The sequence below is a fragment of the Lampris incognitus genome, chromosome 9 (genome assembly GCF_029633865.1).
Source record: "Lampris incognitus isolate fLamInc1 chromosome 9, fLamInc1.hap2, whole genome shotgun sequence".
Lineage (NCBI taxonomy): Eukaryota > Metazoa > Chordata > Actinopteri > Lampriformes > Lampridae > Lampris > Lampris incognitus.
This window is the reverse complement of record NC_079219.1, coordinates 37,440,979-37,468,675: the sequence shown is the minus strand read 5'-3', so window position 1 is coordinate 37,468,675 and position 27,697 is coordinate 37,440,979. Positions and strand designations below refer to the sequence as shown.

At 43.0% G+C, this 27,697-nt stretch overlaps 1 protein-coding gene across 1 annotated transcript in view; it reads left to right on the top strand.

The window, feature by feature from the left end:
• Positions 1 to 2,300: 2,300 nt before the first annotated feature.
• Positions 2,301 to 27,697, top strand: part of cdkal1 (CDK5 regulatory subunit associated protein 1-like 1) — a 505,260-nt gene continuing 479,863 nt past the window's right edge. Inside the window, exons 1-3 of the mRNA XM_056286983.1 lie at positions 2,301 to 2,419; positions 7,356 to 7,519; positions 10,301 to 10,413. Coding sequence (XP_056142958.1) covers positions 7,362 to 7,519; positions 10,301 to 10,413 — 271 coding nt within the window. The 5' untranslated portion in view covers positions 2,301 to 2,419; positions 7,356 to 7,361. The remainder of the gene's footprint in view (positions 2,420 to 7,355; positions 7,520 to 10,300; positions 10,414 to 27,697) is intronic.

The window sequence follows — 27,697 nt, the reverse complement described above, 5'->3', positions numbered from 1 at the left end:
ACAGGTTGACGGACAAGATCAGGCAGGAGTCTCCATGGACGATGATGTTCGCGGATGACATTGTGATCTGTAGCGAGAGTAGGGTGCAGGTTGAGGAGAGCCTGGAGAGGTGGAGGTATGCACTGGAGAGAAGAGGAATGAAAGTCAGTAGGAGCAAGACGGAATACCTATGCGTGAATGAGAGAGAGGACAGTGGAATGGTCAGGATGCAAGGAGTGGAGGTGACAAAGGCATTTGAGTTTAAATACTTGGGGTCAACTGTCCAAAGTAACGGGGAGTGCAGTAGAGAGGTGAAAAAGAGAGTGCAGGCAGGTTGGAGTGGGTGGAGAAGTGTGTCAGGAGTGATTTGCGACAGAAGGGTATCAGCAAGAGTTAAAGGGAAAGTTTACAAGATGGTTGTGAGACCAGCTATGTTATATGGTTTGGAGACAGTGGCACTGACGAAAAGACAGGAGGCGGAGCTGGAGGTGGCAGAGTTGAAGATGCTAAGATTTTCACTGGGAGTAACGAAGAAGGACAGGATTAGGAGCGATTATATTAGAGGGACCGCTCAGGTTGGACGGTTTGGGGACAAAGCAAGAGAGGCAAGATTGAGATGGCTTGGACATGTGTGGAGGAGAGATGCCGAGTATATTGGGAGAAGGATGCTGAATATGGAGCTGCCAGGGAAGAGGAGAAGAGGAAGGCCAAAGAGGAGGTTTATGGATGAGGTGAGGGAAGACATGCAGGTGGCTGGTGTGACAGAGGAAGACGCAGAAGACAGGAAGAAATGGAAACGGATGATCCGCTGTGGCGACCCCTAACGGGAGCAGCCGAAAGTAGTAGTAGTAGTAGTAGTAGATGTCCTCTTTATTTCAATAAATCATCAATAAATCATCAATCAAGCATATTACATGTAGTAGCAGGTTCATTCATTATCTTTACAAATGAGTAACGTGAGCATCAGGCATTAACTAGCCTACTATATAGTCGTCTAGTGACTGAACTGTCATCGGTCCCTGCGTGACCTAAAACCAACGTAAAATCACCGGAGCACTTTTTCTAGCTAACGTTAACTAGCATCCATAGCATAGATAGGCTATATGAACGTCTGAGCTTCAGATTAGCTAAACCGTTTTCCTTACACAACTCAATGCAACGGTATACACAAATAAAGAATAATAAAACCGTATAAATCAAAAGGGGAAATGTACTGGAGTCAAGGCTATATGAAATATCTGGATCTCCCACCGCGAGCTCGCTACTAGCCATATTCACGTTAGCTAACGTTACGTTACATGACAGAAACTTATCTCCTCCCAAAAATATATTTACACAATAATCACTCTTACAAAATCGATCTGGTAATACTCACACAAGGGTAAATCAACATGCGAATAATAGATATATCAACTTGAACCGTTACAAACCTGTTAAACAGGATAAAAAGAAATAATTAGGCAATGCAGTGTTTCCTGGTTCAGCGTTCCTCAGCACTGTATGGAAATGGCGAAGGTCCAGCAGTCCTTGGGGGGGAACAAAAGCACCACACTGCCACCTCCTGGCGAGGCTGAAACCTTACCAGTCCCTGTATTACAGCAAAGGGAGTATCATTGCCATAATGGCTCACAGTGGAATAAGAAGCATATTATTAATAAAATAATGGTATAACCGAAGAAAATAAATAAACAACATAACAACATACATTACATGTGACCACACGTATTGTGGGCGTCACATATATTAGCAATCAGATTTATTTTTTTATGTCTAAAAACTTTGAACGTTGCATTTTTTTTATTTGCAATGACTAATATTGTGCATTTTGTTTTTATTATTCTCCCTAATGGTCATAAACCTACTGCTGCAACATTCTTGTGTTTCTATTCTACACTTGTTTTTGTCATTTTCAATTTCATATTTGATTGTAAACGTGTTCTTGGTTGCCGATCGATAACAATGGATAAATACTAAAACGCTATAAAGCTTCCTTATCATGTTTATGTTTGTTTTCAATTACTTAAACCATTTTTTTTACAAGTTCTTGTATTTCAGGTTAAGTTGTCTCTGTTTAAGAATAACACATCGAACATTTTGAAATTATTCAACATAGATACTGTTATATTGAAAAGACGGGATTGTGTTGTGGGCATCTAAGTTTCACACGCGTTCGTTGGAAAGTTTGTATCAGACACATACGCGTGCCACAGCCGTCACTCTTCCGCTTGGCCCCTTCATCCATGTGGACTTGCCGTTTTATTACCAATTCGGTCAACCAGCAGTTTGTCCTCTATGCCATGCCGTCACTCCAAACAAATATGGCGGACAGAGCCCCATGACAACTCTGTTTTGGTAGTTTTAACCCTTGTTTACAACATAGTGAAACGATATTAACGCGGACTTCCAAAGTCACGTGCAAAGTCACCATATAACCTCACAGGTAAGAGCTTCGTATGAAGTTTGGAGCGCTTTCTTCTCCCAAACGGATGCACATGGGTGGTGTTTAGGCTAGCCGCCACGTTAGCAGCCACTGGTTTGGGTACACGGCTAACTCCCAGTTAGCCTGTCTAGCTAATTCAGGCGCACGGACAACATTCTCCGCGTTGTGTCCATGTGCCTGAACTAGCGCAATACGAGTTAACCATTTTCTGCCGGTGTCCGGCTTGCTACGGTAAAACTTCTCTTGGAAATACAGCCCAGGATAGCACAGATGGAGATGTTGAACTTCATTTGGACTTGTCATGAGATGAGTTCATAACATTGATGATGCGACTGAGTTTATATCAAAACCCGAGTTTTGTAAACGCTGGTGTTCTCGTCCTGTGTCCTGTAGAGTCATGCAGACCGTGTCGTTCTCCGTTTGCCATAACGTTCACCCAGGATGTGGTGACGGCCATAAATAGACGCACGTCTCTCATGACTTTTCTTTTGGGGATGCATACAGCAGAACGAGCTAGAGGAAGGATGGATGTGTATGAGAGAATAGAATAAAAATACTATCTAGACACTGATAGGGTTTCGTGGTATGCTTACAAAAGACATGATGAAGGGATGGACTTTTAATATTAATTTCTCACTTTATCATCCCCTGTTTCAGCTCAAGTATTTGGTCTGGGTTGCTTAAAGCCCCTCTTTTAAAGTTTAGGCCCAACTACACATTAGCCAAGGGAGCAGTCAGTCTTTGCTCTGATACATAGCAAAAGTGCAGGGATAGCTGCCTATAGGTCAACCAGGCTATGAGGGTCCTGGGTTGAATTTAAGCCCATCTGTGAGGATTTTGCATGTTCTTTGTATTTTTGTGGTTTTCCTCTGCTGTACCACAGTTCAAAGACATACATTTTAGGTAAATAGGGGTCTCTAAATTGCCCATATATCTGAATGGTGTGCATGACAGTGTGTTGACCCCGTGATGAACTGGTGACCTCTCCAGGATAGCTCCCTGCCCTCTGCCCAGTGCCTGGTGGAATAGACTCCAGCCCTCCATCACCCCATTTTGGAGTTTGGGATTTTTGTAGACTTTGTGGGCTCCTGCACACAAAGGTGGTTGTGTTTCACAGAAGAATGAAGAATGACATTACATTACAGTGATTTTGCTGATGCTTTTATCCAAAGCCACTTACAATAAGTGCATTTAATGTAGGAAATCAGGAGAACTACTTATGGCACAAATTTAAATTTTTAAATTTTTTTTTATTGCTTTATTGATCCCCGTGGGGAAATTCTTCCTCTGCATTTAACCCATCCTAGCTGTGGGGCACAGACAGCAGTATTAACCCTAACATGCATGTCTTTTTGATGGTGGGGGAAACCGGAGCACCCGGAGAAAACCCACGCAGACATGGGGAGAACATGCAAACTCCACACAGAAAGGACCTGGGACGACCTCCCAAGGTTGGACAACCCCGGGGTTTGAACCTAGGACCTTCTTGCTGTGAGGTGACAGCGCTAATCACTGCGCCACCGTGCCGCCCAAATGTTGCATAGCTACAGTTGCCCTCCACTACCTTGTGCATTTGTTTGGAAGCGAGGCGTTAGAGATGCAGTGACATTTTTAGGGAAAAACCAGGTGTTTGCAAGATGTACAGTAGTAGAATAATATATCTCTAATTATTGTTTCTGTATCTGTCCTGTCTTTGTGCCATAAATAATTTCATCAGATTTTGCAGGGAATCTGACCCAGAGACATGCATTTGGAATCATTATGTAGGAATATCTGTTCTTGCTGACCGTCTCATTTGCTAATGTTAGTCATATAGAGGCACCAGTGAATAATTTCTTGTAGCAGTTTTAATTAATCAGGTGTAGATAATGGGTGGATGAATTGTGTGTTTTTTTTAATGTGATTTATTTGTGGAATTTTCAACGCAAAAACACATCCATAAACCCTTGCATGTATGACTGAATAAATGAAATAAAAGAAAACATTCTGTAGAATGAGGTAAATGTCGGCAGAGGTGGTAATGATACTAAGACAAGAGGGTAATATCAACGATGCAGCTACACACAAAAAAAAAAGCAAAAATAGAACATAAAAATACATCCAATATACAAGACATTTTGGAGACAGTAACATACTGTTCCAATGCTACTGGCAGTGGAAAGCAAGAGTTGGTCAGGGGTACAGGATGTTTGTGCAGTATGGGAGATCGCTCAGCCAATGGGGACACCATCCAGTTGAAGGGACCTGACATGTTCTAAGAAGGGTTGCCAAATTCTAGAAAATTTTATGTTAGAGCCATGAAGGGAGTGTTTAATTTTCTCTAATTTCACAAAGGATAGGGCATCCTTAATCCAGTGGGTACCAGAGGGGGAATGAGGACTCTTCCAGTGCATCAGAATAACATGCCTCTCTAGCAATGTGAGAAAAGCTACAAGTTCATCAAAATAGGACGGCAGTGAATAGCTAGTGGTTAGGACAAGAAACAGGCCAACTAAGGGTGAGGGGTAGATATTAATAGATGTGATGGCTGAGAGTGAGTCAAATACAGACTTCCAAAATAGAGAGAGTGCGGGACAAGTCCAAAACATGTATGTAAAATTAGCTGGTCCTAGGAGACGTTTATCACAATTTGGATCGGTGCCAGGATAAATGTGAGCTAGTTTACTTTTAGACCAGTGTTCTCTGTGAACTACTTTGCATTGTAAGAAGACCATGTGACAGGCACAGATAGATGATGTGTGGACATGTTTCAGAACTGACGGCCAAACCTCAGTCTCTATCTCTGTTGAAATCCTTGGACCAAATAGTACATAGCTTATCAGAGGCTGAATGTTGAAGGGAAAGTGGCATGTGAAAAGAGTATTGTACAGCTTTGAACTGGTACCTTTGAGGTAAGGATTAATATTAAAAATGGTGTCAACATAGGTAGAAGTGTGAATAGCAGGGAAACCAGGGAAGTGTTTACGAATAAAATCTTGGATTTGTAAGTATCTGAAGAAGTGGGTCCTTGGTAAATTGAATACACGAGTTAGCTGATGAAAAGATGCAAATGTTCCATCAATGTAAAGATGCTTTACAGAGACAATACCATGGTTTTCCCGAGTTGCAAAAGCCCTATCAGTAATAGAGGGAAGAAACAGGATTTGGAGTGCACAGGAGATAGAGGTATTACCTGAAATCCAAAGCAGTGTTGGAGTTGAGTCCAGATCTTGAGTCGGTTTTTAACTATAATATTACTTGAATATGTTGATAATGGTAGCAATGGGGGAAGGCACAAGAGAGACATTGGAGAGGGAGAACCACATTCAATCTGCAGCCATGATGAGTGTTGATTGTTAATCCAACACTGGTGCAATATAGTGAGCATTTTTACAGCCCGATAGTAAAATAAAAAGTTAGATAATGCCAAACCACCCATTTCCTCGGGTTTTTGTAGACCGCCTTTTTGAATTCTGTTTTGTTTTGTTTTTTTGTGTTCCATATGAACTGAGAAATAGAGCTATCAAGTGAGTGGGAAAAAATATCTTGGATTGAAAACAGGTATGCATTGAAAGAGATATAAAAATTTAGGAAACATATTAATTTTTATACAATTTATCCTGCCAGCAAGAGGATAAATTGTATAAAAATTAATTACTCTGGATGACTGGCTGGATTGCTGATATGAGAGACCAACAGTGGAAGTCTTGAGTCAGTCTAACAAGCAAAGGGGAGACATTGAACTTGAACAATTCTGGATAGTTCTTAGTTACACATATGCACAAATTTACAAGAAATGTCTTAAACAGCAACCTCGAAAGGGGCTAGGCTGTACCTGCATTATTAATGGGCATAAATTAACTTTTATTACCTTTATGCAAATTTAATTTATAACCCAAAATTTGCCCAAACTCCTTCAGCAAAGTTGACACTGGAATAGCTCTGTCTGGGTTAGAGATGAACTGTAAAAGGTTGTTAGTGTACAAGGACAGTTTATGCTCCAAGCCCCGCTTTGAGATGCCCAGCATCCGACTGGACCTGAGGGGCTACCACCCGTGGTTTGATGGCAGTAGCGAACAGCTGTGGAGAAAGTGGGCAATCCTCTAGGAGTTGAGTTTGTGAAGTTTGCATGTTCTCCCCGTGTCTGTGTGGGTTTCTTCCGGGTGCTCCGGTTTCCTCCCACAGTCCAAAGACATGTAGGTCAGGTGAATCGGTCGTACTAAATTGTCCCTGGGTGTAAATATGTTGACCCTGTGATGGACTGGCGACCTGTCCAGGGTGTCTCCCCGCCTGCCCCGCCCGGTGACTGCTGGGATAGGCTCAAGCGTCCTGAGACCTGAATTCGGATAAGCGGCTGGCATATTGGATTGGATATTTGTTTTTACATTTGTTTGTGACCACACTGACGAGACAAAATTTGTGAATGTGCCAAGTTACTTGGCTTGCAAAGCCAAACTGAGGGCGGTGCTCGCTGGCCATGTTGGCCTTAGCTCAACAGCTGGTATGTATTCTCTTGGGTTACCACAGAGCTACATCCCTGGAGCCAGACATTGTTGCATTGACTGCTGCTCAGTGATCAGTAACAACAAAAGTCACTTTTAATTTCACTCTACCCTAGTCGACATTGATTGTGTGGTATAAATACTCTATGCTGTTGGCTGTATATATTGTAGTATGTGTTTGCCTGTCACTAGTGTGGCATTCCTTAACTGTATTTCTGTAATATAAATCGAAGGTGGTGTCTCTCCTTCAACATCTTTAAAGGTATGCTCTGATGCTATATCTATTCAATTTCCATCAGAGAAAATCTTTCTAATAACACAATTTCTCCCTGCATTTTCCTCTTGCCCCTACTCTTTTACTGAGGACCAGTGCTTTGGTATCCATCCATAAACCTCTCAAAAGACAGTCCTTAATGATGCATTGAGTAACGCTCCCTGTCCTCCTTGTTTTTTAGACCATCATGCCATCGGCCTGTGACTCTTCGATTGAGGACATTGAGGACATGGTGTCTGCTAGCGACCCCACCCCTCAGGACAGACAGTCTGCCAGGAAAAGTGTCGTACCCAGGGCAAGGAAGAGAAAAGAGCAACTGATCAATGAGGAGCTCCAAGCCGACAGGTATGTCATATCGTTGATACCCGGAGCATATTTGGGTTTTAATTGTTAAGAAGATTCATTTCTACACAGTTAAAGAGTAACTAAACCCTAGATCATTTTAGTGAGTTCATAACGTTAATGATGGGGTGTTTGTATATAGGTGTACCACAGAACCAGCACTGACAGTACTACTGACAGTTGTCAGTGCTGGCTCTGTCTGTCAATAATGATAGGTGCTGGCACACCTTAATGAAATAGACCCATTATTGATGTTCACAATGAAGGCACACTAAGCAGGGCAGCATGGTGGCCCAGTAGTTAGCACTGTTTCCTCACAGCAAGAAGGTCCTGGGTTCAAACCCCAGGCCATCCCAGGTCCTTTCTGTGTGGGGTTTGTATGTTCTCCCCGTGGGTTTCCTCTAGGTGCTCCGATTTCTTCCCACCATCAAAAAGATATGCATGTTATCAAAAAGATATGCATGTTAATATGCCTGCCTGTGCCCATGAGCAAGGCAATGGAAAAGAACTGGAGTTGGTCCCTGGGCGCTGCACTGTGGCTGCCCACTGCTCCTATACATAGGATGGGTTAAATGCAGAAGAGCATTTCATTGTATGCTTGCTTACAATGACAAAGTGTCTTTCTTTCTTTAGCAGTTGTTGTTCATGTTCATTATGTACAGTACAAAATAATGACAAGGTAGGCCATTTGTGCTGACCATGTTGAACATCCATCAAGGGGGGGACATATCTATCTGAAAACATAGCCTACTTTTCCTTTGTCCTAGACAAATTGAGGTCTGTTGATCATGGATAAGAGTGTCAGGATGATGCAGATCATGTATAACATACATTATACATAATACATTAAATACATTAAAGATAAATGGTGTGATATTCTGGGCAATCGCTCAGTATCATCGTTTATCTTCCTCTAGTGGTGTTGCATTAGTATGAAATTTGGATATCGTTATATTGTGATAACAGTTTCGGTGTGTGAATTGACAATGAGAATCTGTGACCCAAGAACAAATCTGAAATAGTTTAGGGAGTATTATCTGAAAATTAGTTCTGGTTTGATATTATACGTTACATTACCAAACAGTTCAATGTGATAAACCTCAGATGGATTCTTAAACATGGCGTTTTTGCATATAGAAGCAGATATTGTGGTTTGTATCTTTAAATATTGATAATGTTTAAAAGTAAAAGTGCACAGATAAAAGGAGGGTAATGATATAAATATATTAAAGAAAATTAAGAAAATGGGCAGCATGGTCACGCAGTGGTTAGCGCGGTCACCTCACAGCAAGAAGGTCCTGGGTTCAAGCCCCGGGATAGTCCAACCTTGGGGGTCGTCCCGGGTCGTCCTCTGTGTGGAGTCTGCATGTTCTTCCCGTGTCTGCGTGGGTTTCCTCCGGATGCTCCGGTTTCCTCCCACAGTCCAAAGATATGTAGGTCAGGTGAATTGGCTGTACTAAATTGTGCCTAGGTGTTAAAGTGTGTGTGTGTGTGTGTGTCGGGGGGGGGGGGGGGGCTGTGATGACCTGGTAGCCTGTCCAGGGTGTGTCCCCACCTGCTGCCTAATGTCCGCTGAGATAGGCTCCAGCATCCCTGCGACCCTGAGTAAGGATAAGCAGTTGGGATAATGGATGAATGAATGATTTTATTTTAATTGTCACAGTGCTTTTTTTTGGGTTTTTTTTTGTTTTTGTAATGTTACTCACTAAGATAAATTATAAATTAGCGTCATTTGTTTCACTTCATTGTTTTGGATCTAACATAGTTACTTGATTGCATAGCAACAAGCCACTTCTGGTGGAACTACATTTTTTGGTGAAATAAACTGCAGATATGAAAACATACATTTTAAGCAGTGGTTTGCAGTTTTCTTTATTTTGTAAAACTTCTGTATAAAAACAGTAGAACACTTAAAGTCATGTGTAATTGTAAATAACATCACGACTGGGATCATCTACAGCAGTTGTCTTCAGCTCATGCAGGCGACCAAATCACAGCCGAGATTCTCCTGGCGAGAACACACGCCCTCTCTCATGTTCTGTAGCTGAAGTAAAATATTCAGGGATTTCTCCAGAGCTTGATTGTTTACCTTGAAGAGGTAAAATCCCTTGTAAATAAATGCAAAATATGCCATGTAAGATTATATTAGATAAGACAAGATAAGGTAAGATAAGATAAGATAAACGTTATTGTCCCTAAAGAGGAAAACTGTCTTGGACTTCAAGTGCTGCTTATCCAACATTTAACATTTATGACATAGACAAACAAATAAAAGACCCCCCCCCCAAAAAAAAAGTCTGTATTGTTAAAAATATGCAAAAAAAAAGAAAAAGAAAAAAAGACAAAAAAGACTACTAAAATTCCAGGTGCTGAACCGCAAATGTTTTATACCAGGTTTGAGCACAGGGTGGCACTGTTACCCTGTACATTGATCTTAAAAAGCCATGTCAGTGAGTGACTTAGTTTTCGGTGTTTTAAGTATCATGGATATCGCTCTGTTGTATCTTGGAGGTGCATCAACGTATTTGTTTACAACCAAATGATTTATTGATTATACTTCAAAGATGTCAGCTGGGAATCAAAGGCAAAGTAACAACTTAAGGAATCATTAGAAGCCTATTGTTTTAGATGTGTATGTATGAATATGATTTATCTTCGCTCACGTTTCAAATCTGCCCTTTTATCTTTTTTCTTTCATATCTGCAAAAACAGATGGGACCTTAGATAATGAGTTTGACTCACTGAAGTATATAGATAACAATGTGTTTGTCCTTCTGCTAACAGCGTTATCCCCGGGACCCAGAAAATCTGGATGAGAACATGGGGCTGCAGCCATAACAACTCAGATGGAGAGTACATGGCCGGACAACTTGCTGCCAGTGGCTACAGAATGACTGGTAAGAGACCAAGAGGTGGACAGAGGACATGGGGAGACTGGCTAAATAGAGAGGGATGGATCCCCTATTGTTTGTATCCCTTTCCCCTGTCTCACTTATGCAAACAGATAGACGTACAGCGATTGTGCTGCCTGCATTTTCTTTCTTATAAACTTTATGGATGGAAGGCTAAAAAGACAAACGAATACATAGTACACAACAAGGATGGTCTGTGGTCTGTATTTGGACTATAAAAAGGCATTTCATTTGTCACATTAGTTTGTTTTTTTTAACAAACAAGGAATGTGAAAGGTGTCAAACGGCATTTAAACAAAAACTGTTGCAAAAAGTCAACATTTATGCCATGGTCATGTATTTCATATGAGTCACAATAGCTCAAATTGTGATTAAGATATGTGGGTAGAGAACTGCAGATGAATGCCGAATGTTTTTTGGAGAGGGAGTAAATCTAAGGGAGGATGGATGGGTGATTAGTTGAAAAGATATGTATTGACAGTTGCGACAGAGAATCCATGGCCCATTAGCTACCTGCTGGTAAACGCACAATAAATGGCCGGTAAGGATGTAATAGGTGGATTTGAGGATGTGCAGAGGTAAGATCTGTTGACAGATTGTGGTGAAATGCTGAAAATACAACTAGTCAAACAGTTGTAATGGAATAAGACATTTTTCAAAAATTCAACTTTATACTGATTCAGTTATCAAAACAATTTTTAATTTGCCGTAGCAGGCTGGACTCTTGGTCAGAATAGTAACTGGGAGATGGGTAGATGGATAGATGAAGGAAAGGAGGGATGGTAACATAAATGAACAAACCTATTAGCCAACCATTTTGTGGAAGGATGAATGGTTAGATGGTTGACTGGATAATTTCCCAATTCAGATTGGGAGTTTGTAGATGTATAACTGACTGCCAAGGAGTCTGGATGGCTGGCTGCATTGCTGGCTAGAGGATGGGATAGGATATGATTTGATTAAGACAGGAGAATGATTGTTACATACACACAATGAGAGAGAGAGAGAGAGAGAGAGAGAGAGAGAGAGAGAGAGAGAGAGAGAGAGGGAGTGTGTGTGTGTGTGTGTGTTAGAGAGAGAGAGAGAGAAATGGTGAATCTCTGACAAGAATGTTCTTGACCAATCAAAGTGGAGTAGTGGTCTCACTGCTCCATCATCAGCAAGGCTTGAGTGGTGCTGAAGTCACTAATATTTCTAAACACAAGGGGGCAGCCTTCCCACATACATTAGCCGTGTCCCAGCGTTGCTCTTAGCTCATGTTACACAGAACTCCTTTGTGGAACAAATTGGTGGTAAAATGGCAACGTAAGGCATTGGCATGCAGTTGGGTAATGACTTTTCAGTTCTTACAACCCCGTTATTGATTGATTTAGGAATGCTGAGGATCTTTAGAGGCTTTGAAAGGCTGTCAAAAGAGAGGGGGGGGGGGTCAGTAATTAGTGTGTATGTCTTTGAGGTGACTAGGGGGCGCCATCCATCATGGGTGTTTCACTTGAATTGGTCCCACAAAGCCTGAGGGCTTCTCAGCAGTACATTTCTGCTCCCTCGAACCATAGAGAGCTATAGACTCTTGCACCGAGACTAAGTGAAAGACAAAGGTACTCACTAAGGTTCTGCACAGGTATTTACACTCACAAGTCCCCGTGTCCAGCCTTGACTACAGTACGGCGGGTTAAATACCATATCTTATCCCCCCCACTGGATTTGCATGTAATTTGCTTGGTGTCCAGACGTATTATGAATTATGAATTAGGTTACCAACGATCTTTGATGACATGATGGCAGTTGGAGAGAGAGAGAAAGAGAGGGGGGGGGATTTTAAGAGTGTGTGCATGTCCTGGAGTGCCCTAAATAGTTAACAGGTGATGAAAATGTGAAAGATAGTCATATCTGTGTCAGTTTGTGCACGTATTTGCCAAGGCGGGCTTGTGTGCTTTTAGTGGTGGGATGATGTTCTTCATGTGAAGTGTTTTGGAAAATTAAATATTTGCGTCCACGTCTTTGCACGTGTGAGTCAAGAAGTTTCTCTGACTCTGTTGTTTGGGCATTTGTTTCCATGTATAAACCTACAACTCTTGTTTCTTTGTTTGAATTTTGACTGTGTGTGTGTGTGTGTGTGTATGCGCAAGCTTGCAGGTGTGTATGTTTGTGTGTAAATTTGCATGTCTGAAGCAGGTGATTAATGTCCTTGTTCAACTGTGCAGACCCCTTGGTGAGAGCAACGCCTGAGGGGTTAATATTCTCTCGCTCTCTGTCTCTCTCTGTCTCTCTGTCTCTCTCACTCATGCATGCGCGTGCACACACACACACACACACACACACACACACACACACACACACACACACACACACACACACACACACACACACACTCTTGTCTCTTGCTTGCACTCAATCACACATCCTGTTTGCTTGGCTCAAGAACAAAGGCCACAGGCTTAGTCTTCTTGCTCTAACTGTCCCAAAAGTATTTCGCTGCCCCGAGACCCTGGCTGGCTGGTTGGCTGGTTGGTTGGCTGGTTGGTTGGCTGGTTGGTTCAGTTCTGATCTCTTTATCCTTCACACCTCTCTTTGTTTTCACTCTCTCTGTCCCCAGAGCTCATGTTCGGCCTCTGTCAATCTGTCTTCTTTCCCCTCTCTTCTCTTCTCTTCCAATTGCTCACTCCCTTCCCCTTCCCCTCCCTCCTTCCCACCTCTCTGTCTCTGTCTCTCTGTCTCTCTCTCTCTGGTTCTGTGTCACCCTGCTCGGCTCTCACTCGTCCTCGTCTATTTTCAGCCCACCACTCAAACAGCCACTGTATGAAGTGTGTCACACCGGAAGCTTGTAGGGTTTTTTTAGGGGGCCAGATTGCCCTCAAGTGGTTAAGTTTTGACTCTGTAATTTGGTTATGGCTTTAATTGTCTAAGAGGAAATTACTCTTGCGAAAACTTGTTTGTGGTTAAGTTCTTTTTTTTTTTCTGTTCCCGCTCTGCTCCCTTTAAAGAGGAGTCCCCATGGTGCTGGTCATCATTTGATTAAAGCAGATGCCTTCACTGGGTTCCAAAGGTTTCCTACAGAGACATTGAAAGACAGTGTAATGTTAGAAAAAGAGGTTAAACGAGGATCGCCAGTTCGAATCCCCGTGTTACCTCTGGCTCGGCCGGGCGTTCCTACAGACATGGTTGGCCGTGTCTGTGGGTGGGAAGCCGGCTGTGGGTATTTGTCCTGGTCGCTGCACTAGCACCTCCGCTGGTCGGTCGGGGCACCTGTTTGGGGGTAGGGGAACCGGGGGGAATAGCGTGATCCTCCCACACGCTATGCCTCCCTGGTGAAACTCCTCACTGTCAGGGGAAAAGAAGTGGCTGGTGAATCCACATATATCGGAGGAGGCATGTAGTAGTCTGCAGCCCTCCCCGGATCGGCAGAGGGGGTGGAGCAGCGACTGAGATGGCTCAGAAGAGTGGGGTAATTGGCCAGATACAATTGGAGAGAAAAAGGGGGTGAAAATCGCCCCCCCCCCAAAAAAAAGAAAAGAGGTTAAAGCATGTTGTTTGTGGCTGTTAAGTGTCCCAAATCTCCAATTTGTCTATTAGACATGCTCAGGATATGAGGAGGGTGTGAAATGAGGGGCTGTGTTACATGTATTTGAATGCACTTTATGTCTGCACTTGTCTGGGCTATGCACTTTATGCCTTTTACTGCACTACAATGTATGTATTTTTATGTGGCAGCCTTTATGTCCAAGACAAATTTCCCTTGGGACAAATAAAGTAATCTTGAATCTTGAATGCTCACAATTGTCATATTCATAACTGTCCTTGGACAGTTTGATTTGCAATCGGGGCTCTCTTGGTCAGGCCCTCAAACCAGGTCCAACTTTTCTCCCATAACCCACCTCACCTTCTCTGACCAGATCATTCTCCTGTTAACATCCCAACCCGGACGTTGGGTTCGACCCTCAATTACCCTTCCATGACCCCATCAAACAGCTCTCTTTCATCTCAAGAATGTCTCCAAACTCCTTCCTACTCTAAACCTGTCAGACACAGCGAAGCCCGTCCATGCCTTTATCTCCTCAAAGGTGAACTATTGAGACTTTTGGACTATCTTGTCTTCATTGAGATGCCTGGAAGGAGTATCCAGATGTTTCACCCAGTCATCCATCCATTATCCAAACTGCTGAGCCTGCTCTCAGGGTGGCGGGGATGCTGGAGCCTATCCCAGCAGTCATTGGGCGGTGGGGGGACACCCTGGACAATTTAGTACAGCCAATTCACCTCGCCTACATGTCTTTGAACTGTGGGAGGAAACCGGAGCACCTGGAGGAAACCCATGTAAACACGGGGAGAACATGCAAACTTCACATAGAGGACGACCCGGGATGACCCCCAAGGTTGGACTACCCTGGGGCTCGAACCCAGGACCTTCTTGCTGTGAGGAGACCGTGCTAACCACTGCGCCACCGTGCCGCTCCAGATGCTTCAGTACAACCAAAACAGTGCTACTTGGATCCTGAAGAGACCCATCGTGCAATCTCTGCACTGACTCCCTGCCTCCTTCAGGGTTGAATATAAAAACCTTCTCCTGACCAATTGGTGCATTCATAGAAATGCTCTCCCCCCACCTTAAGGAACTACTCATCTCTCAAACCTCCATCCACATCTTGCAATTTTGCAGCTGCCTGCTTCTCTCTTCCCCCCCAGGACCAAGCTCTATACCATTGAGGATAGAGCTTTCTGTGTATCCGTGTCCCGCCTCTGGAACGGTCTCCTTGACCACCTGAGGACTCAACAGCACCTAGCCACTTCAAAAAAGACAAAATAAAAAGGCTTTAAAACCATCCTTTTTAATGATGCCTTTTTTGTAATCGTGTATTTGGCTGTGTTTTTCAATCATCTTGTAAAACGCTCCTTTTTAACCTGGCCTATTTTAACCATGTGCACATGTGCACTCTGTAGCACTTTGAGACTTGCTATGCATTACACATGAAATGTAGTCTTCTTCTTCTTCTTCTTCTTCTTCTTCTTCTTCTTCTTCTTCTTCTTCTTCTTCTTCTTCTTCTTCTTCTTCTTCTTCTGAACCCAGTCCTCACTTGAAGATATTGTAGTGGATACTGGAGCTGTAGATACTGCTAAGGGGTTAAAGGAAACCAGGGGAACAGGGCTTTGTCCTATGAAAGGTCAGATGGTTTAGCGAGTTATATAACCTGCCTTTGTATATCATTTGCAATGTACAGAGATATTTTACATGACTGGTTGTGATGGCGTGTTGGTTCATGCCTACTTATGTTTTGCAATATGCATGCGTGCGCCTCTGTGCTTGGTGTATGTGTGTGTGTGTGTGAATATGTGTAAATTTGGTTTGTTAAATATTTACTGTGTTCACACTAGGATTAGCGTCCTATTTGACTCGCACTCTCCTGATTCCTGATGAGCAGCTGCAGTTTGACAGCCATCACCCTTTGCGTTGTGCTGTGTGTGTGTGTGTGTGTGTGTGTGTGTGTGTGCGCACTTCTATGTTTGGTTTGATTCTATTTGCGGGTTGCATAGGGCCCAGTAAAATGCAGGGCATACATGTAAGGGGAATGGTCCCTTTTAGGGTTTAGGCTCAAGGTCGAGCTCATCGGTATGGTGGTCGACCAGTGTGGAAGGCCCTTTCAAGTATGGTATTTCCAACACATGTGTGTGTGTGTGTGTGTGTGTGTGCTTGCGTGCGTGTGCACGTGTGCGCCTCCTACAGGTTACAACATAGCATGGGATTGTTCTTTTTTTTTAACCTCCCAGATTGATATAGGTTTAGAAACACCAAGTAGCTCAGAGATGTCTTGATGCGTTACCTCTAAAGCTAAGGATTACTTCCTTTTATCTCTCTCTCTCTCTCTCCTCTCTCACTCTTTCTCTGTCCTCTTTCTTTCTCCTCTCTCTCTCTCTCTTTCTCTCTCTGTCCTCTCTTTCTCTCTCTTTCACTCTCTCGCTGTCTCTCTCGTTCGTGCTCACTTTCTCTCTGTCCTCTTTCTCTTTCTCTCTCTCCTCTATTTCTCTCTCTCTGTCTCTCTCTCTGTCTTTCTCTGTCTCTCCTTATCTATCCGCCAGTCTCTCTGCCTGGCCATTTTTCTGCTTCTCTCTCTCTCTTTCATTCCCCTGTCAACAAAGTACTTTAAAGGTCGATGTCTCACTGTTAAAGCTGAAGGATCAGTGTTGTCTCTGTCTCTCTCCCTCTCTCCTGCTTAACTCTCTGTACTTTCCCCCTTGTATACCTATCTGTCTCCTCCTCTGTTTTTTCTCTCTGTTGCACTCTTTCCCTTTTTTTCTGTGCATTTGTTCTTCTCTCTTCCCGCCCAAATCCATTATGCATACATTTGTGTGTGTGTGTGTGTGTGTGTGTGTGTGTGTGTGTGTGTGTGTGTGTGTGTGTGTGTGTGTGTGTGTGTGTGTGTGTGGTGTGTGAGAGTATCTTTAAACACTATTTGTTTTGTGTTAGCTCACACACATAGAGTTTGTTGGAAGGTAAGATTGCCTGTCATGCTCAAATCGGGGAGATTACAGTCAGGACAGGCTGGAATTGTTTCAAATGGTCTGCATGAATGGGAATCGGGGTCGATCAAAGCTGGAGTGGTCTGGAGTTGAGTGGTGTTGTCTGGAATGGCATGAAATGGTCTGTGATTGTATGAGAGTGCAGTGAATAGTCAGGAATAGCATGGTTTCAAATGGATCTCTCAAAGCTTTACTGTGCAGTCTCAAACCACATGCTACCAATTTAAAACTTTGCTGGTCTGTCCTTCCGTAAAGCTCTGATTTTGATGGTAGGGTCACATTTTGTGTGTGTGTGTGTGTGTGTGTGTGTGTGTGTGTGTGTGTGTGTGTGTGTGTGTGTGTGTGTGTGTGTGTGTGTGTGTGTGTGTGTGTGTGGCCTCGAGAGAGTGAACACTCATCACAGTTCAGGATATGGCTAAGAACTGATAAACTACGCAACCAAATTAGTCCAGTGTGTTGAGTGGGCAGGCGGACCAAACTAAGCTGACTGACTGACTTCCTGACCAGTTGGTTGATTCTGTTGCCGTCTCACCGACTTGTCTGACACACACCTTTTTTTGCTGTTTGTTAAATGCTGTATTTTTGCACTATAACGCCATGACAGCGTTGGGACAAAGACAGAGCTTTGCCTGCCTGCATGCTCTGAAAACATGACATCGCCTTCCTTCTCTTACCCTCCTCTGCCTCTCTTTCCCATCCTTATTACCTCCTCCCCTTATTCTCCTCCCTTTTTTCTCTCTTGTCACCCTGCCTGGCACATGTCTCTCTCCTCTCTTCTCGCTTCCCTCCCTTTCTCAAACTGTTTCTTTCACTAACCATTACGTCACTCCGTACGAGGTGTAGTTGTAGTACTGCAAGTAGTAGTAGTTGCTGTTTTGGCCTCTAGGTGTCAGTGTTGGCACACAGAACAAGTCCCGTCCCCTCAGCTTTGAAAAAAGCTTGAAAACAGGGACGATGTTATATTCCTGAAAACACCGAGCTCAGAAAGTATGAATCACAAAAGATTATAACCTAAGTCCCCAGCTATTATGTGTATTGTTTGATCTTGAGTATTAGTACAGCTTTTGTTCCCTTTTAACTGTTGGTGTCATGCAAGTAGACACATTAAAGGTCATGTGTGTACCTGTGTTTGTGCCATGTTCTCCTACAAAAAAAAAAGAAGAGGAAAAAAACTAAGTTAAAGTCTGAAAAAACAGCATGTTCAGTTGCATCTGATATTTCTTCCCCCTTGCTATTGCACATTATTAAACAGGCCGGTATGGTCACAGTTTGATAGACGGTACTCTCGAAACATCCAGCATGCTGGGAGAGTCTGGTTCACGTAGAGTTGTATTTTTTTCTTTCCACCAGATATTTGAGGTGAAGGATTTTCACATGAACTTGCTCTCATGGAATATTTTTTTAAACTATATTGTCAACATCACCTTGTAGAGGTAATCTTTGCACAGTTATTTCTAGTCAGCGGAGGTGGTTTGCAAGTGTGTCATCCACATATTCAGCTGTATCCCTGAGTGTTTATAAGGCCTGAGAAGTGACAGGCTGGTTTATGAGGAGTTATTGCAATTTTTATCATTAAAAACATTTATTGACTGATTAGATTATTGTAGTACCAGTTATACAGGGAGGAGGTGCCCCCCCCCATCCTGTCATGTTTTACACAATTAAAACCATAATCTGTGTAACCCTGCAATACCCTGCACTGTGTAATCCTTGGGTGCAGTTTCACAGTGTAGCCAAAGATGGCACTGTTTATCCATAATAGTGTATTGCAGCAACGGAAATGCATTTGGGTGGAGGAGCAACTTGCCAAGCAGTGACTTCATAGAAACGCACGAACACACGCGCGTGTGCGCGTGCACACACATGCGTGCGCGCTCCATGGAAAGTCACACCAGGATATTTTAATTGTTTTTGGCTGCGCTCTTCCCCTCCCAATCATGTCCCCATTGCCAGCCAGCAAGATGCACACACACACACACACACACACACACACACACACACAGCACTTCAGTTATAATTTTACATACCGGTTAGGCAAAATGACTCCCTGGTACACATTGTCAGCCAAATGAGATGCTTTCACTTCCTTGTTAGAAACGGGCAGTTGGAGGATATGTTTTTTTCCGAGAGAGCGTGGTGCATTGTTTAAATAGAGGGATATCTAAGATCTCGTAGATCAGCAGGTATTGCAGGTGTTGCTTTATGTATGAAAAGCGAGAGTGTGTATATAAAGACAGAGTCTGGTAGTAATTTTCAGATGAAGTGTCCAGGAAACTAAAGGTAGTATGCTGGATAATTTAGCAGGTATCACAGCTGTTGCTTGTAGGAGCCGATAATGCACAGCCATGCCCGGGTGTCAGTGTAGTGTGTGGTTTTAGATGGAAGAACGTTGAAATAGAATTTTTAATTTGAATTATTAGTCTTTCACATTACCTGTACTTCCTTACATTCCCTAGTAGAAAAAAAAACTGCAAACATGTTTTTCTTCTAGTTGGCATTTGGAAATTTTAGTCCGTTTAAAATTAAACTTGAATGTCATTCAGATCATCTCACGTCGGCGTTGCAAGCCCTGCCACTACCGAAAGTGAGAGTGAATTACATCATTGCGGAGTACTCACTCCGTGTGTGTGTGTGTGTGTGTGTGTGTGTGTGTGTGTGTGTGTGTGTGTGTGTGTGTGTGTGTGTGTGTGTGTGTGTGTGTGAGTTCGTACCACTCCATCTCATTCACAAAACGGAGTGTGCAAGGTTCATGTGATTGGCTGCCTGTCTGCTACGCAACATTACACGCCGCAATGCTATAGCCAATGAAAACTCACTTTGCGCTCTCTCTCTCTCACACACTCTTCTCTCTCTCTCTCTCTCTCTCTCTCTCTCTCTCTCTCTCTCTCTCTCTCTGTTTCACTATGACTCCACCTCACAATCACACACATACATTTAGACACATGTACAGCTGGCTCATGGACACATTTGCCCTGCTCTCACTCAATCAGAGACATTGTGTTGGCTGATACTGTAAGTGTTTAACATGTATCGAGAGCATTTGTGTGTGTGTCTGTTTAAGTTCACTTTTCAGCGGCTCTCACCCCACCAGCTCCTTAATTTCTCTCGGCTCTCACTCCGTGTGTGTGTGTGTGTGTGTGTGTGTGTGTGTGTGTGTGTGTGTGTGTGTGTGTGTGTGTGGTATGTACACTCTGCTTCGGCTGCCTTGCAAGTGTGAGTCTGTGTGCATGTGTGCCACTACCGCATCCAGGATTGCAGGGTGAGTGACAGAATGATTGAGTGACTGATGCACATTTACATGGAATGGATGAAAAGGGGATGGGCGGATGGATGGATGGATGATGGAGGAAGAGAGCACGAGTCGGTGCAATGAGAGGGAAGAGGACGAGTCAGTGAGGGAGGAAGACGGAGTAACGGATAGCAGACAGATACGGCTGAAGCCAAAATCAGCCAAAGCCATGGATGGGGGAGAGGGCAAGGTGACGAAGTGGAACTAGAATGCCATGCTAGGGAGCGTATGAGACGCTTCAGCTGAACGAGGTGGACCAAACCAAAATCTGCACTGGGGGAAGGCAGAGAAACCGTGAGAGCAAGAGGGAGAGGCGAGCGGGGAGATGAAACCAAAGAGACAAGCAGTTAAATTTAAACAGAGTACAGAAAACAACATCAAATTTTCAGACACCAATGTATAAATTCCCATTACCTATAAGTGAAAAAAATATATTGATATTCCCTGCACTCAAAATGTTGCATTGACTTTGTTTTGGTGGTTGTATTAATTTTTCCTCTCCTTTTAACAGCTTTGGTTAAACACCATTGAGCAAGGTACTGACCTTGCCTGCCTCACATTTTATTTATTTTTATTTTTATTTTATTGTATTACTTTATTGATCCCCATGGGGAAATTCTTCCTTTGCATTAAACCCATCCTAGCTGTGTAGCTAGGTGCATGTGTCCAAAGCTATTGCATTTTGATGGTAGAGTAAATTATTTTCTTACTTAACTTGCCCTGTTAAATCATGGTTAAAAATATATACTGTAACCACTAAGTGGGCATCACATGTTGTGTGGGTTTTTGCGGATATAAAATGAGATTTAAAAGACGCAGCTGCTTTTTTTTGGTACCTTTTTATTTTCAGATTAATTTGGATTATGTGATTATCTAATTTAATTAAGTCAAGTCAATTTTATTTGCATGGCCCAATATCACAAATTACAAATTTGCCTTCAGGGGGTTTATAACAACACAACATCCTGTCCTTAGACCCTCGCTTCGGATAAGGAACAACTCCCTAAAAATAAAAATAAAAACCCTTTAACAGGGAGAAATAATAGGAAGAAACCTATTTTTAGAACCTATTTCTATTTATTTATTTTTATTTTTAGAAACCTAAAAAACTCTTTCCTGTTCCCCAGATGCAAATGAATCCAAAACTCGTGGAATTAGCTGTAGATCTGATGTTCAAGAGTAAGGGCGTTTTCACACCTGTAGTGAGTTTGCCCTGTGATGGACTGGCAGCCTGCCCAGGGTGTCTCCCCGTCTGCCGCCCAGTGACTGCTGGGATAGGCTCCAGCATCCCCGCGACCCTGAGAGCAGGATAAGTGGTTTGAATAGTGGATGGATGGATGGATGGATGGATGGATGGATATTGAGTTTGCTTTGGTCCAAATCAGTGGATGAGTTGCTACTTTGTTGCATTCTCACTTTGTTTTGGTTTGCTTTCACACGGCAACCTTTCACGAACCAAAATGTACCAACAAATGTACCAACAAAAGCCATGTGGGAGCTGTCACGCTTTTCATTGGTCACAGGTCTCATGGGGTTGGAGGACGAAGAAAGGAGGGTTTGTTTTTCTTCCGATATAGCTATCCAGAATGGGCTATCAGCAGAATTGGCATTTGTTCATAGTTGTGGCCATCGTTTGGGCCATACACCAAGCCACAATATGCGAGCAGGATTGTACATTTGAAGACACTTCACGGTAACTTCTAGAGAACAATGTGTTGCTTCATGTTATGCGAAGAAGATGTACTGCCCTCAGTTGGCAATTCCGTGTTGACAAAGCTCGTCCCTCCCCATAATGCACAGCGCAGGTGACTACGGGAGCTCATTTAATCCAAAATATGTGCAATGTTTCCTGCAGTTGGGTCGGATCACGTTCATACCACAAACACACCTTAACCAGAGTTTGTTCGTACCTGGATGAAACCAAGGTCTTCAACAAGGTCTCAGTCCGGTTGTTTGGGTCCACACCTAAGTGCGATTGCTGTGTTCCCACCTGCCCAAATGAACCGCACCAAGGAGGTCAACACTTCAGGGTTTGATGAAAACGCACCAAACAGCTCAGGTGTGAAAGCACCCTAAGACTAATTGGGGTTCAACTGAGAGAAAGACCCAGGTGTAAGGAACATGGTAGAAATGTGAGCATAGAAAACCACAGACAGAGTCTTGGATTAGAGTCACTACTACTCAGTGTGTGTGTGAGTGTAAACTTGTTGGTTTATGTGGTCTGTTTCTTTAACACATTGCAAAACTATTAAAGTGATAATGGGATGCCCATTTTTTCACCTGCTCTATAAAACACACACATGCACATACCCAGCCTGAACAGTTTCTAAGGCTTTGGGTTCCTCTAAGTCCAACAAATAGACCCATGAGTCCAGGCAGTCAAGTGTAACCATTTAGAAGCCATGAGATTTGTGTGTGTGTGTGTGTGTGTGTGTGTGTGTGTGTGTGTGTGTGTGTGTGTGTGTGTGTGTGTGTGTGTGTGTGTGTGTGTGTGTGTGTGTGTGTGTGTGTGTGTGTGTGTGTGTATATTAGTGAGATCCTACAAGGTGACCCTTGTAGGCAGCACCCAGTAACCATTTAGAGGCCATGGGATTAGGGACCCCAGCCAGTCCAGGGATTCAGAATTCCTTCCTTGAAACTCTCCCGGGAAAGAACGGATAAAAAAAGACAACAAAAAGGTATCGACAAAGGGAGCAGGCAATCACTGCTTAATGCCTTCAGTTTCATTTGTTACAAATAGGAAAGGAATCATACTTTCAAAATGCCATCTCTTTGCAACAACTAGGTATCATGGTAATGTGGACAATGATAAAATATACCCCCATTTTATATGATTTTTTTTTAAATCTCTTTATTCATTTTGTGTACAAAAAGAGAGCTAAACTGTTATCATCAGACATAGACAGTTTGTACATTATTTATCCAATGTACCCGACCACCCACTTCCCGATTCCCCATAACACCATTTCCCAACCTTACCTACACGTCACCCACCTATCCGTTCTACAGTCATACCTTCCTCCCACCCTCCCATCCCAGCAGAACTTGCACCCAAGAAAACAAGGGAACAAAACAAAAGCCGCGTGTACATGAGCAGAGTACATGCCAAACATGAGCAATAAATTAATGTCAGACCATGAAATAAATAGATGAGTAAGTCAGAAGAAAAGTAATGAAGTTTAGATGGGGGGGGGGGACTCAGCTATTGCTCGTAATATCATCAGGCAGAACAGACAGTGTGTCTATGTAATCTAAAAAGAGTCCCCAGGTCTCAGGGACTCCGCTATTGCTTGTAATATCATCAGGCAGAACAGACAGTGTGTCTATGTAATCTAGAAAGAGTCCCCAGGTCTCACCAAAATTTTTTAGGGGGCCTTTTCAAGAGAATCTAATCCTCTCGTTTGATAAGAATGCAAGACCTCAGCAATCCATCTGCTTTGGCTAGGAGGGGAACTGTGTTTCCATTTAAGGAGAATAAGGCATCTGGCTAACTATTTAGTGAAGGCTTCACTGATACTAGTGGCAGTCAGAGGTAACTGGGAACATAGCAGAGAGTGCAGTAAGAAACAAGATGATAGCAGCGCCATACAGGCCCAGAGTGGACATGCATCGACCACCCTGACTTTGACCCAATAGAGTTTTTTCTGAATATTACATACCCAGTAATATTGATAAAGTTGGACAGGGCGAAACCACTCGTGTCCTTGGGAAGCTGGAGAACTATTCTGCTAATGTGGGCTGCTTTGTTATCCCAAAGAAGTGACGATATTATTTGGTCCAATTTGGAAAGGAACATTTTCCTTATAAACACTGGGACATGTTGAAAAAGGTATAATAATTTAGGTAGGACAACCATCTTGATCAGACCGACAAGACCCGCCAGAGACAGTGGCAGAATAGACAACCTGTTTAAATAATTCTTACACTTTTCAAATGGGGGAGGGGGGTCATGAAAGATATTATGGTATGCCCAGGTAATGAAATCCTTAGATTGTTTGTTTAAAAGGGAGGAGAGAGTTAGGAGTCTCTTCAGCAGATGAGTTAATGGGAAGAAGCTCACTCTTTTGGAGAGTTAGCTTATACCCTGAGAGCTTACCAAATTGTTCCAGAATCATGAGTAATAGCAAAGGTACAGGAACAGAAGACAATGGTTGCGACACATGTAAGAGAAGGTCATCGACATATAAGGACAATTTAAGAGTCTCCCCTCCCCTAAACAAGTGATGCCCTTACAGTTCTCCTCCTTGTGAAGCCAGATGGCTAAAGGCTCAATGGTGACAGCAAGTTTGTTCATGCACCATCCTACTTTTAGTACCACATACCACTCAGATTCTGCTTAGCTAACTAGAGCTAATCTAACAAAGAAACTGCTTCACGATGACCAACCTGTGCTGGCCTCACCCAGTGCTGCTGTCGGAGGATGGTGGCGCGAATTCACATTTGTGGCGGCCTCACCCAGTACCATTTGTGCAGTGTCTTTGTCCACGTCTGCATCTAAGGTTTGTCTTCGTTTGATGGCTAGGAGAGCGGGGCAGGCTAAGCTAACTACTAGCCCATGCAGACCGGCAGTTTCAATAACACCGAGGGCGGTCTGGCGGCGGTCTCACCTGGTGTTGACTGTGGTGTTTTTGATGTCATCATGAGGAGTGTGGGGAGGTGTGTTGAGGGTGTCTGGTTGGGAAAGCTGGTGCTGGATCAGCTGGGAGAGCTTGGTCTGCTTCGTCCAGTGGGCCCAGGGAGCTGCGCCTGAGGAGGAAACGCTGAGGGCAGTCTGAAAGGACGCGGAAGCGGGGTGAGCTAAGCTAACTGCTAGCCCATGCAGACTGGCAGTTCCAACAATCATCCTGGCTGGCGTTCATTCCCTTGGACAGTGTTTTTTTTTTATTTATTTTTTTAGTTTGGATATATGTGTTAGTTTGGGTATGTGTGTTGTAGTTTTTGGATGTGTTTTTGTCTTTGTGTTGTACTACTGTGGGCTGGGGGAAATGGCATTTAATTTCATGTACACAAGTGCATGAAGTGAAATGACAAAGTGTCTCTGATTCCTGGTACCTTCAGCCCAAGGCTCTCAAGTTTGGTAGAAGGCACTATTGAGCTTGACCAAGAACTATTCTAAGCCTACGCACCAAACCGAGCCTCATTTTAGCCAAGCCATGCTGGCTGAAAATCCAGCCAGTCCCTCATGACCACAATGCCTCTACCAGTGCTGGCTGTCCAGACTTCACAGCGGATGACTGTAATCCACCAGTTTGGAATGACGTTGAAATTCAGTGATTAATGGGGGTTTTCTTACCTCCCTTCTTAATTTTCACTTCCCTTGTTTGAGACGAAGTTATGGAGTAAGAGGGTTAAACATCAATTCCCAAAGGGGGAATTATCTGTCTTTTAATTCTCATGTGGAAGGAGAGAAGGAAAGAAAAGAGGATGAATGGTTGGAGGCAGTCCAATTTCCTCACATACCCCTTCCATACACTTACTCATTCACACCTTCATGCTACTGATGAAGAAGCCAAAAAAATATTAGGGAAGCAGTGAATGCTGCCTTTCTTCCACTGTGTCCTTTGCAGAATCCACAGCTAGTTGAACCTCTTTTCCTAAAGAATACCACCTGCATTCCCTAAGAGTTGGAAATACTTTGAAGCGACATTATAAGAACATGATAGGGGGCTTTGTGAGTAATGGGCTAATACAGGAGCCAAGGGAAGACATAGGGTAAAGGGGGAATGAAAGGGAAAGGGATGAGTGAAAGAGGTTTAGAAAAATGGAGTGGTAGGAAGGGGTGTGGAATTGGATAGTGTCTAAGCCAGGTATTCTGCTCAGTGGCCCACTACATGAATATTGATGTATGCGGCAATTGCTCGGTGAAGATTCTGCGCATAATCTGAAATTATTTTCATCGTTTTACAACAACAATTGCAGCTACAACTTGCAAGCTTTATATAAATGGCACACTGTTAAAGTGTATATATCAGCTCTAATTAGTGCTAGGCAGAATTGCAAATGATGACCAAAAATAGTATTTGGCAAAAATTATATTGAAATCAAAGATGGAGTAAATGTAGCAGGGGGTGCTGAAAGTTTCTAACATTTGGCATGTTTTAGCCCTCAAGATTTTAAAGTTATACCATGTAAGATTGGCACTCAGGAACACATGAGGGATTGGAATTAAAACAAAACAGTAGAGCCTGACTTGATCCAAATCCCCTCTTACCCTCTGAGTAACGCTCTTTTTTGCTCACAAAGTGAGCCATGAATACTATCAGGCAAGTTAGCGGTGTGCTGGTAATGAAAAGTGAGAATCAGAATCGCTAAGGCTCCCTCAGAACAACTGATAAACCTGTTCCTTCATGTTAGCAAAGCCTACATTTCTTTTTGCTTTGTCAGTGGCTATGTTGGAGGCATGTCAGGAGTTTCTGGCCTCATGACAGGTTTCTCTTCAAGCATTCTCAGAACATTCACTCCTCTGTTTAACAGGCTGAGTTTCAACACTTATTTGTAATGATTTTTTTAATTGGTAAAAATACAGCCAGAGCACAATTGTTCTGTATTTAAAAATTTTCAACAATACTGATGAAAACAGAAGACAAATTGTGACCAAAAAAAAGAAGAAGAAAAGAAAACAGTAATGCTTAAAAAAGAAAAAAAAAATGGAAAAAAATTGTAAAATGCATACTCCTTTAAAATAACAATGACAGCACAAAACACAAGCAACCCCCACCCCCACAAAACCCCTGTATTTGGTTTGGTTCTTTGCACTTAGTATTAAACCACAAAATCACAAATCGGTTTGAAATGATGTTAGGTTGTAAAATAAAGCTAGGTCCAGATGAAAGTAAAGCAACAATAGAGTATCAGCCATCACATTAAGCTGAGGTAGGGCACCTATGAGGGCTCCCAAGATCTTCCTAAACAGTGTGGGTCTTTTCCTTACGTTGTAGAGGATCTTCTCTGGAGTACAGTATGATGTTAATTCATTGGTCCAGTCTGTTTGTGAGGGAGGGATCTCACGTTTCAAGGTGATTAAAATGCATTTTTTTCCCCCCAGCTTTAGTGAAGTTCTTAACAGAATTCACAGAAATTTGACTCAGTTCATCTGGACACAACGTCTATTCGGAGAAACATGTCATCACTCATCTAAATGACCTCTTTAGTCTCAGCTGACTGCAGGTATCCCCACCCTTATAAACAATACAGTGGCATAACGTCCGAAAACAACGACCGATTGCAGCCATTCCCCAATCCTCTGTGACTGGTACACATGGCCGTTGTAACTCATGTTCACTCCAACTTACATATGAAACCGATCATTGTTACCGTCGGTATGCCACTGTATTGTTAGATATAGTGGCATAACGTTAGATGGTAACGTTGATTTGGTTGAGGTACGGTCTGTTAATGGATCCAAAATTAAGTTGAAGTCACCACCAGCTATACATAAGCCCTCAACCACACCTAGTTTCATCACTA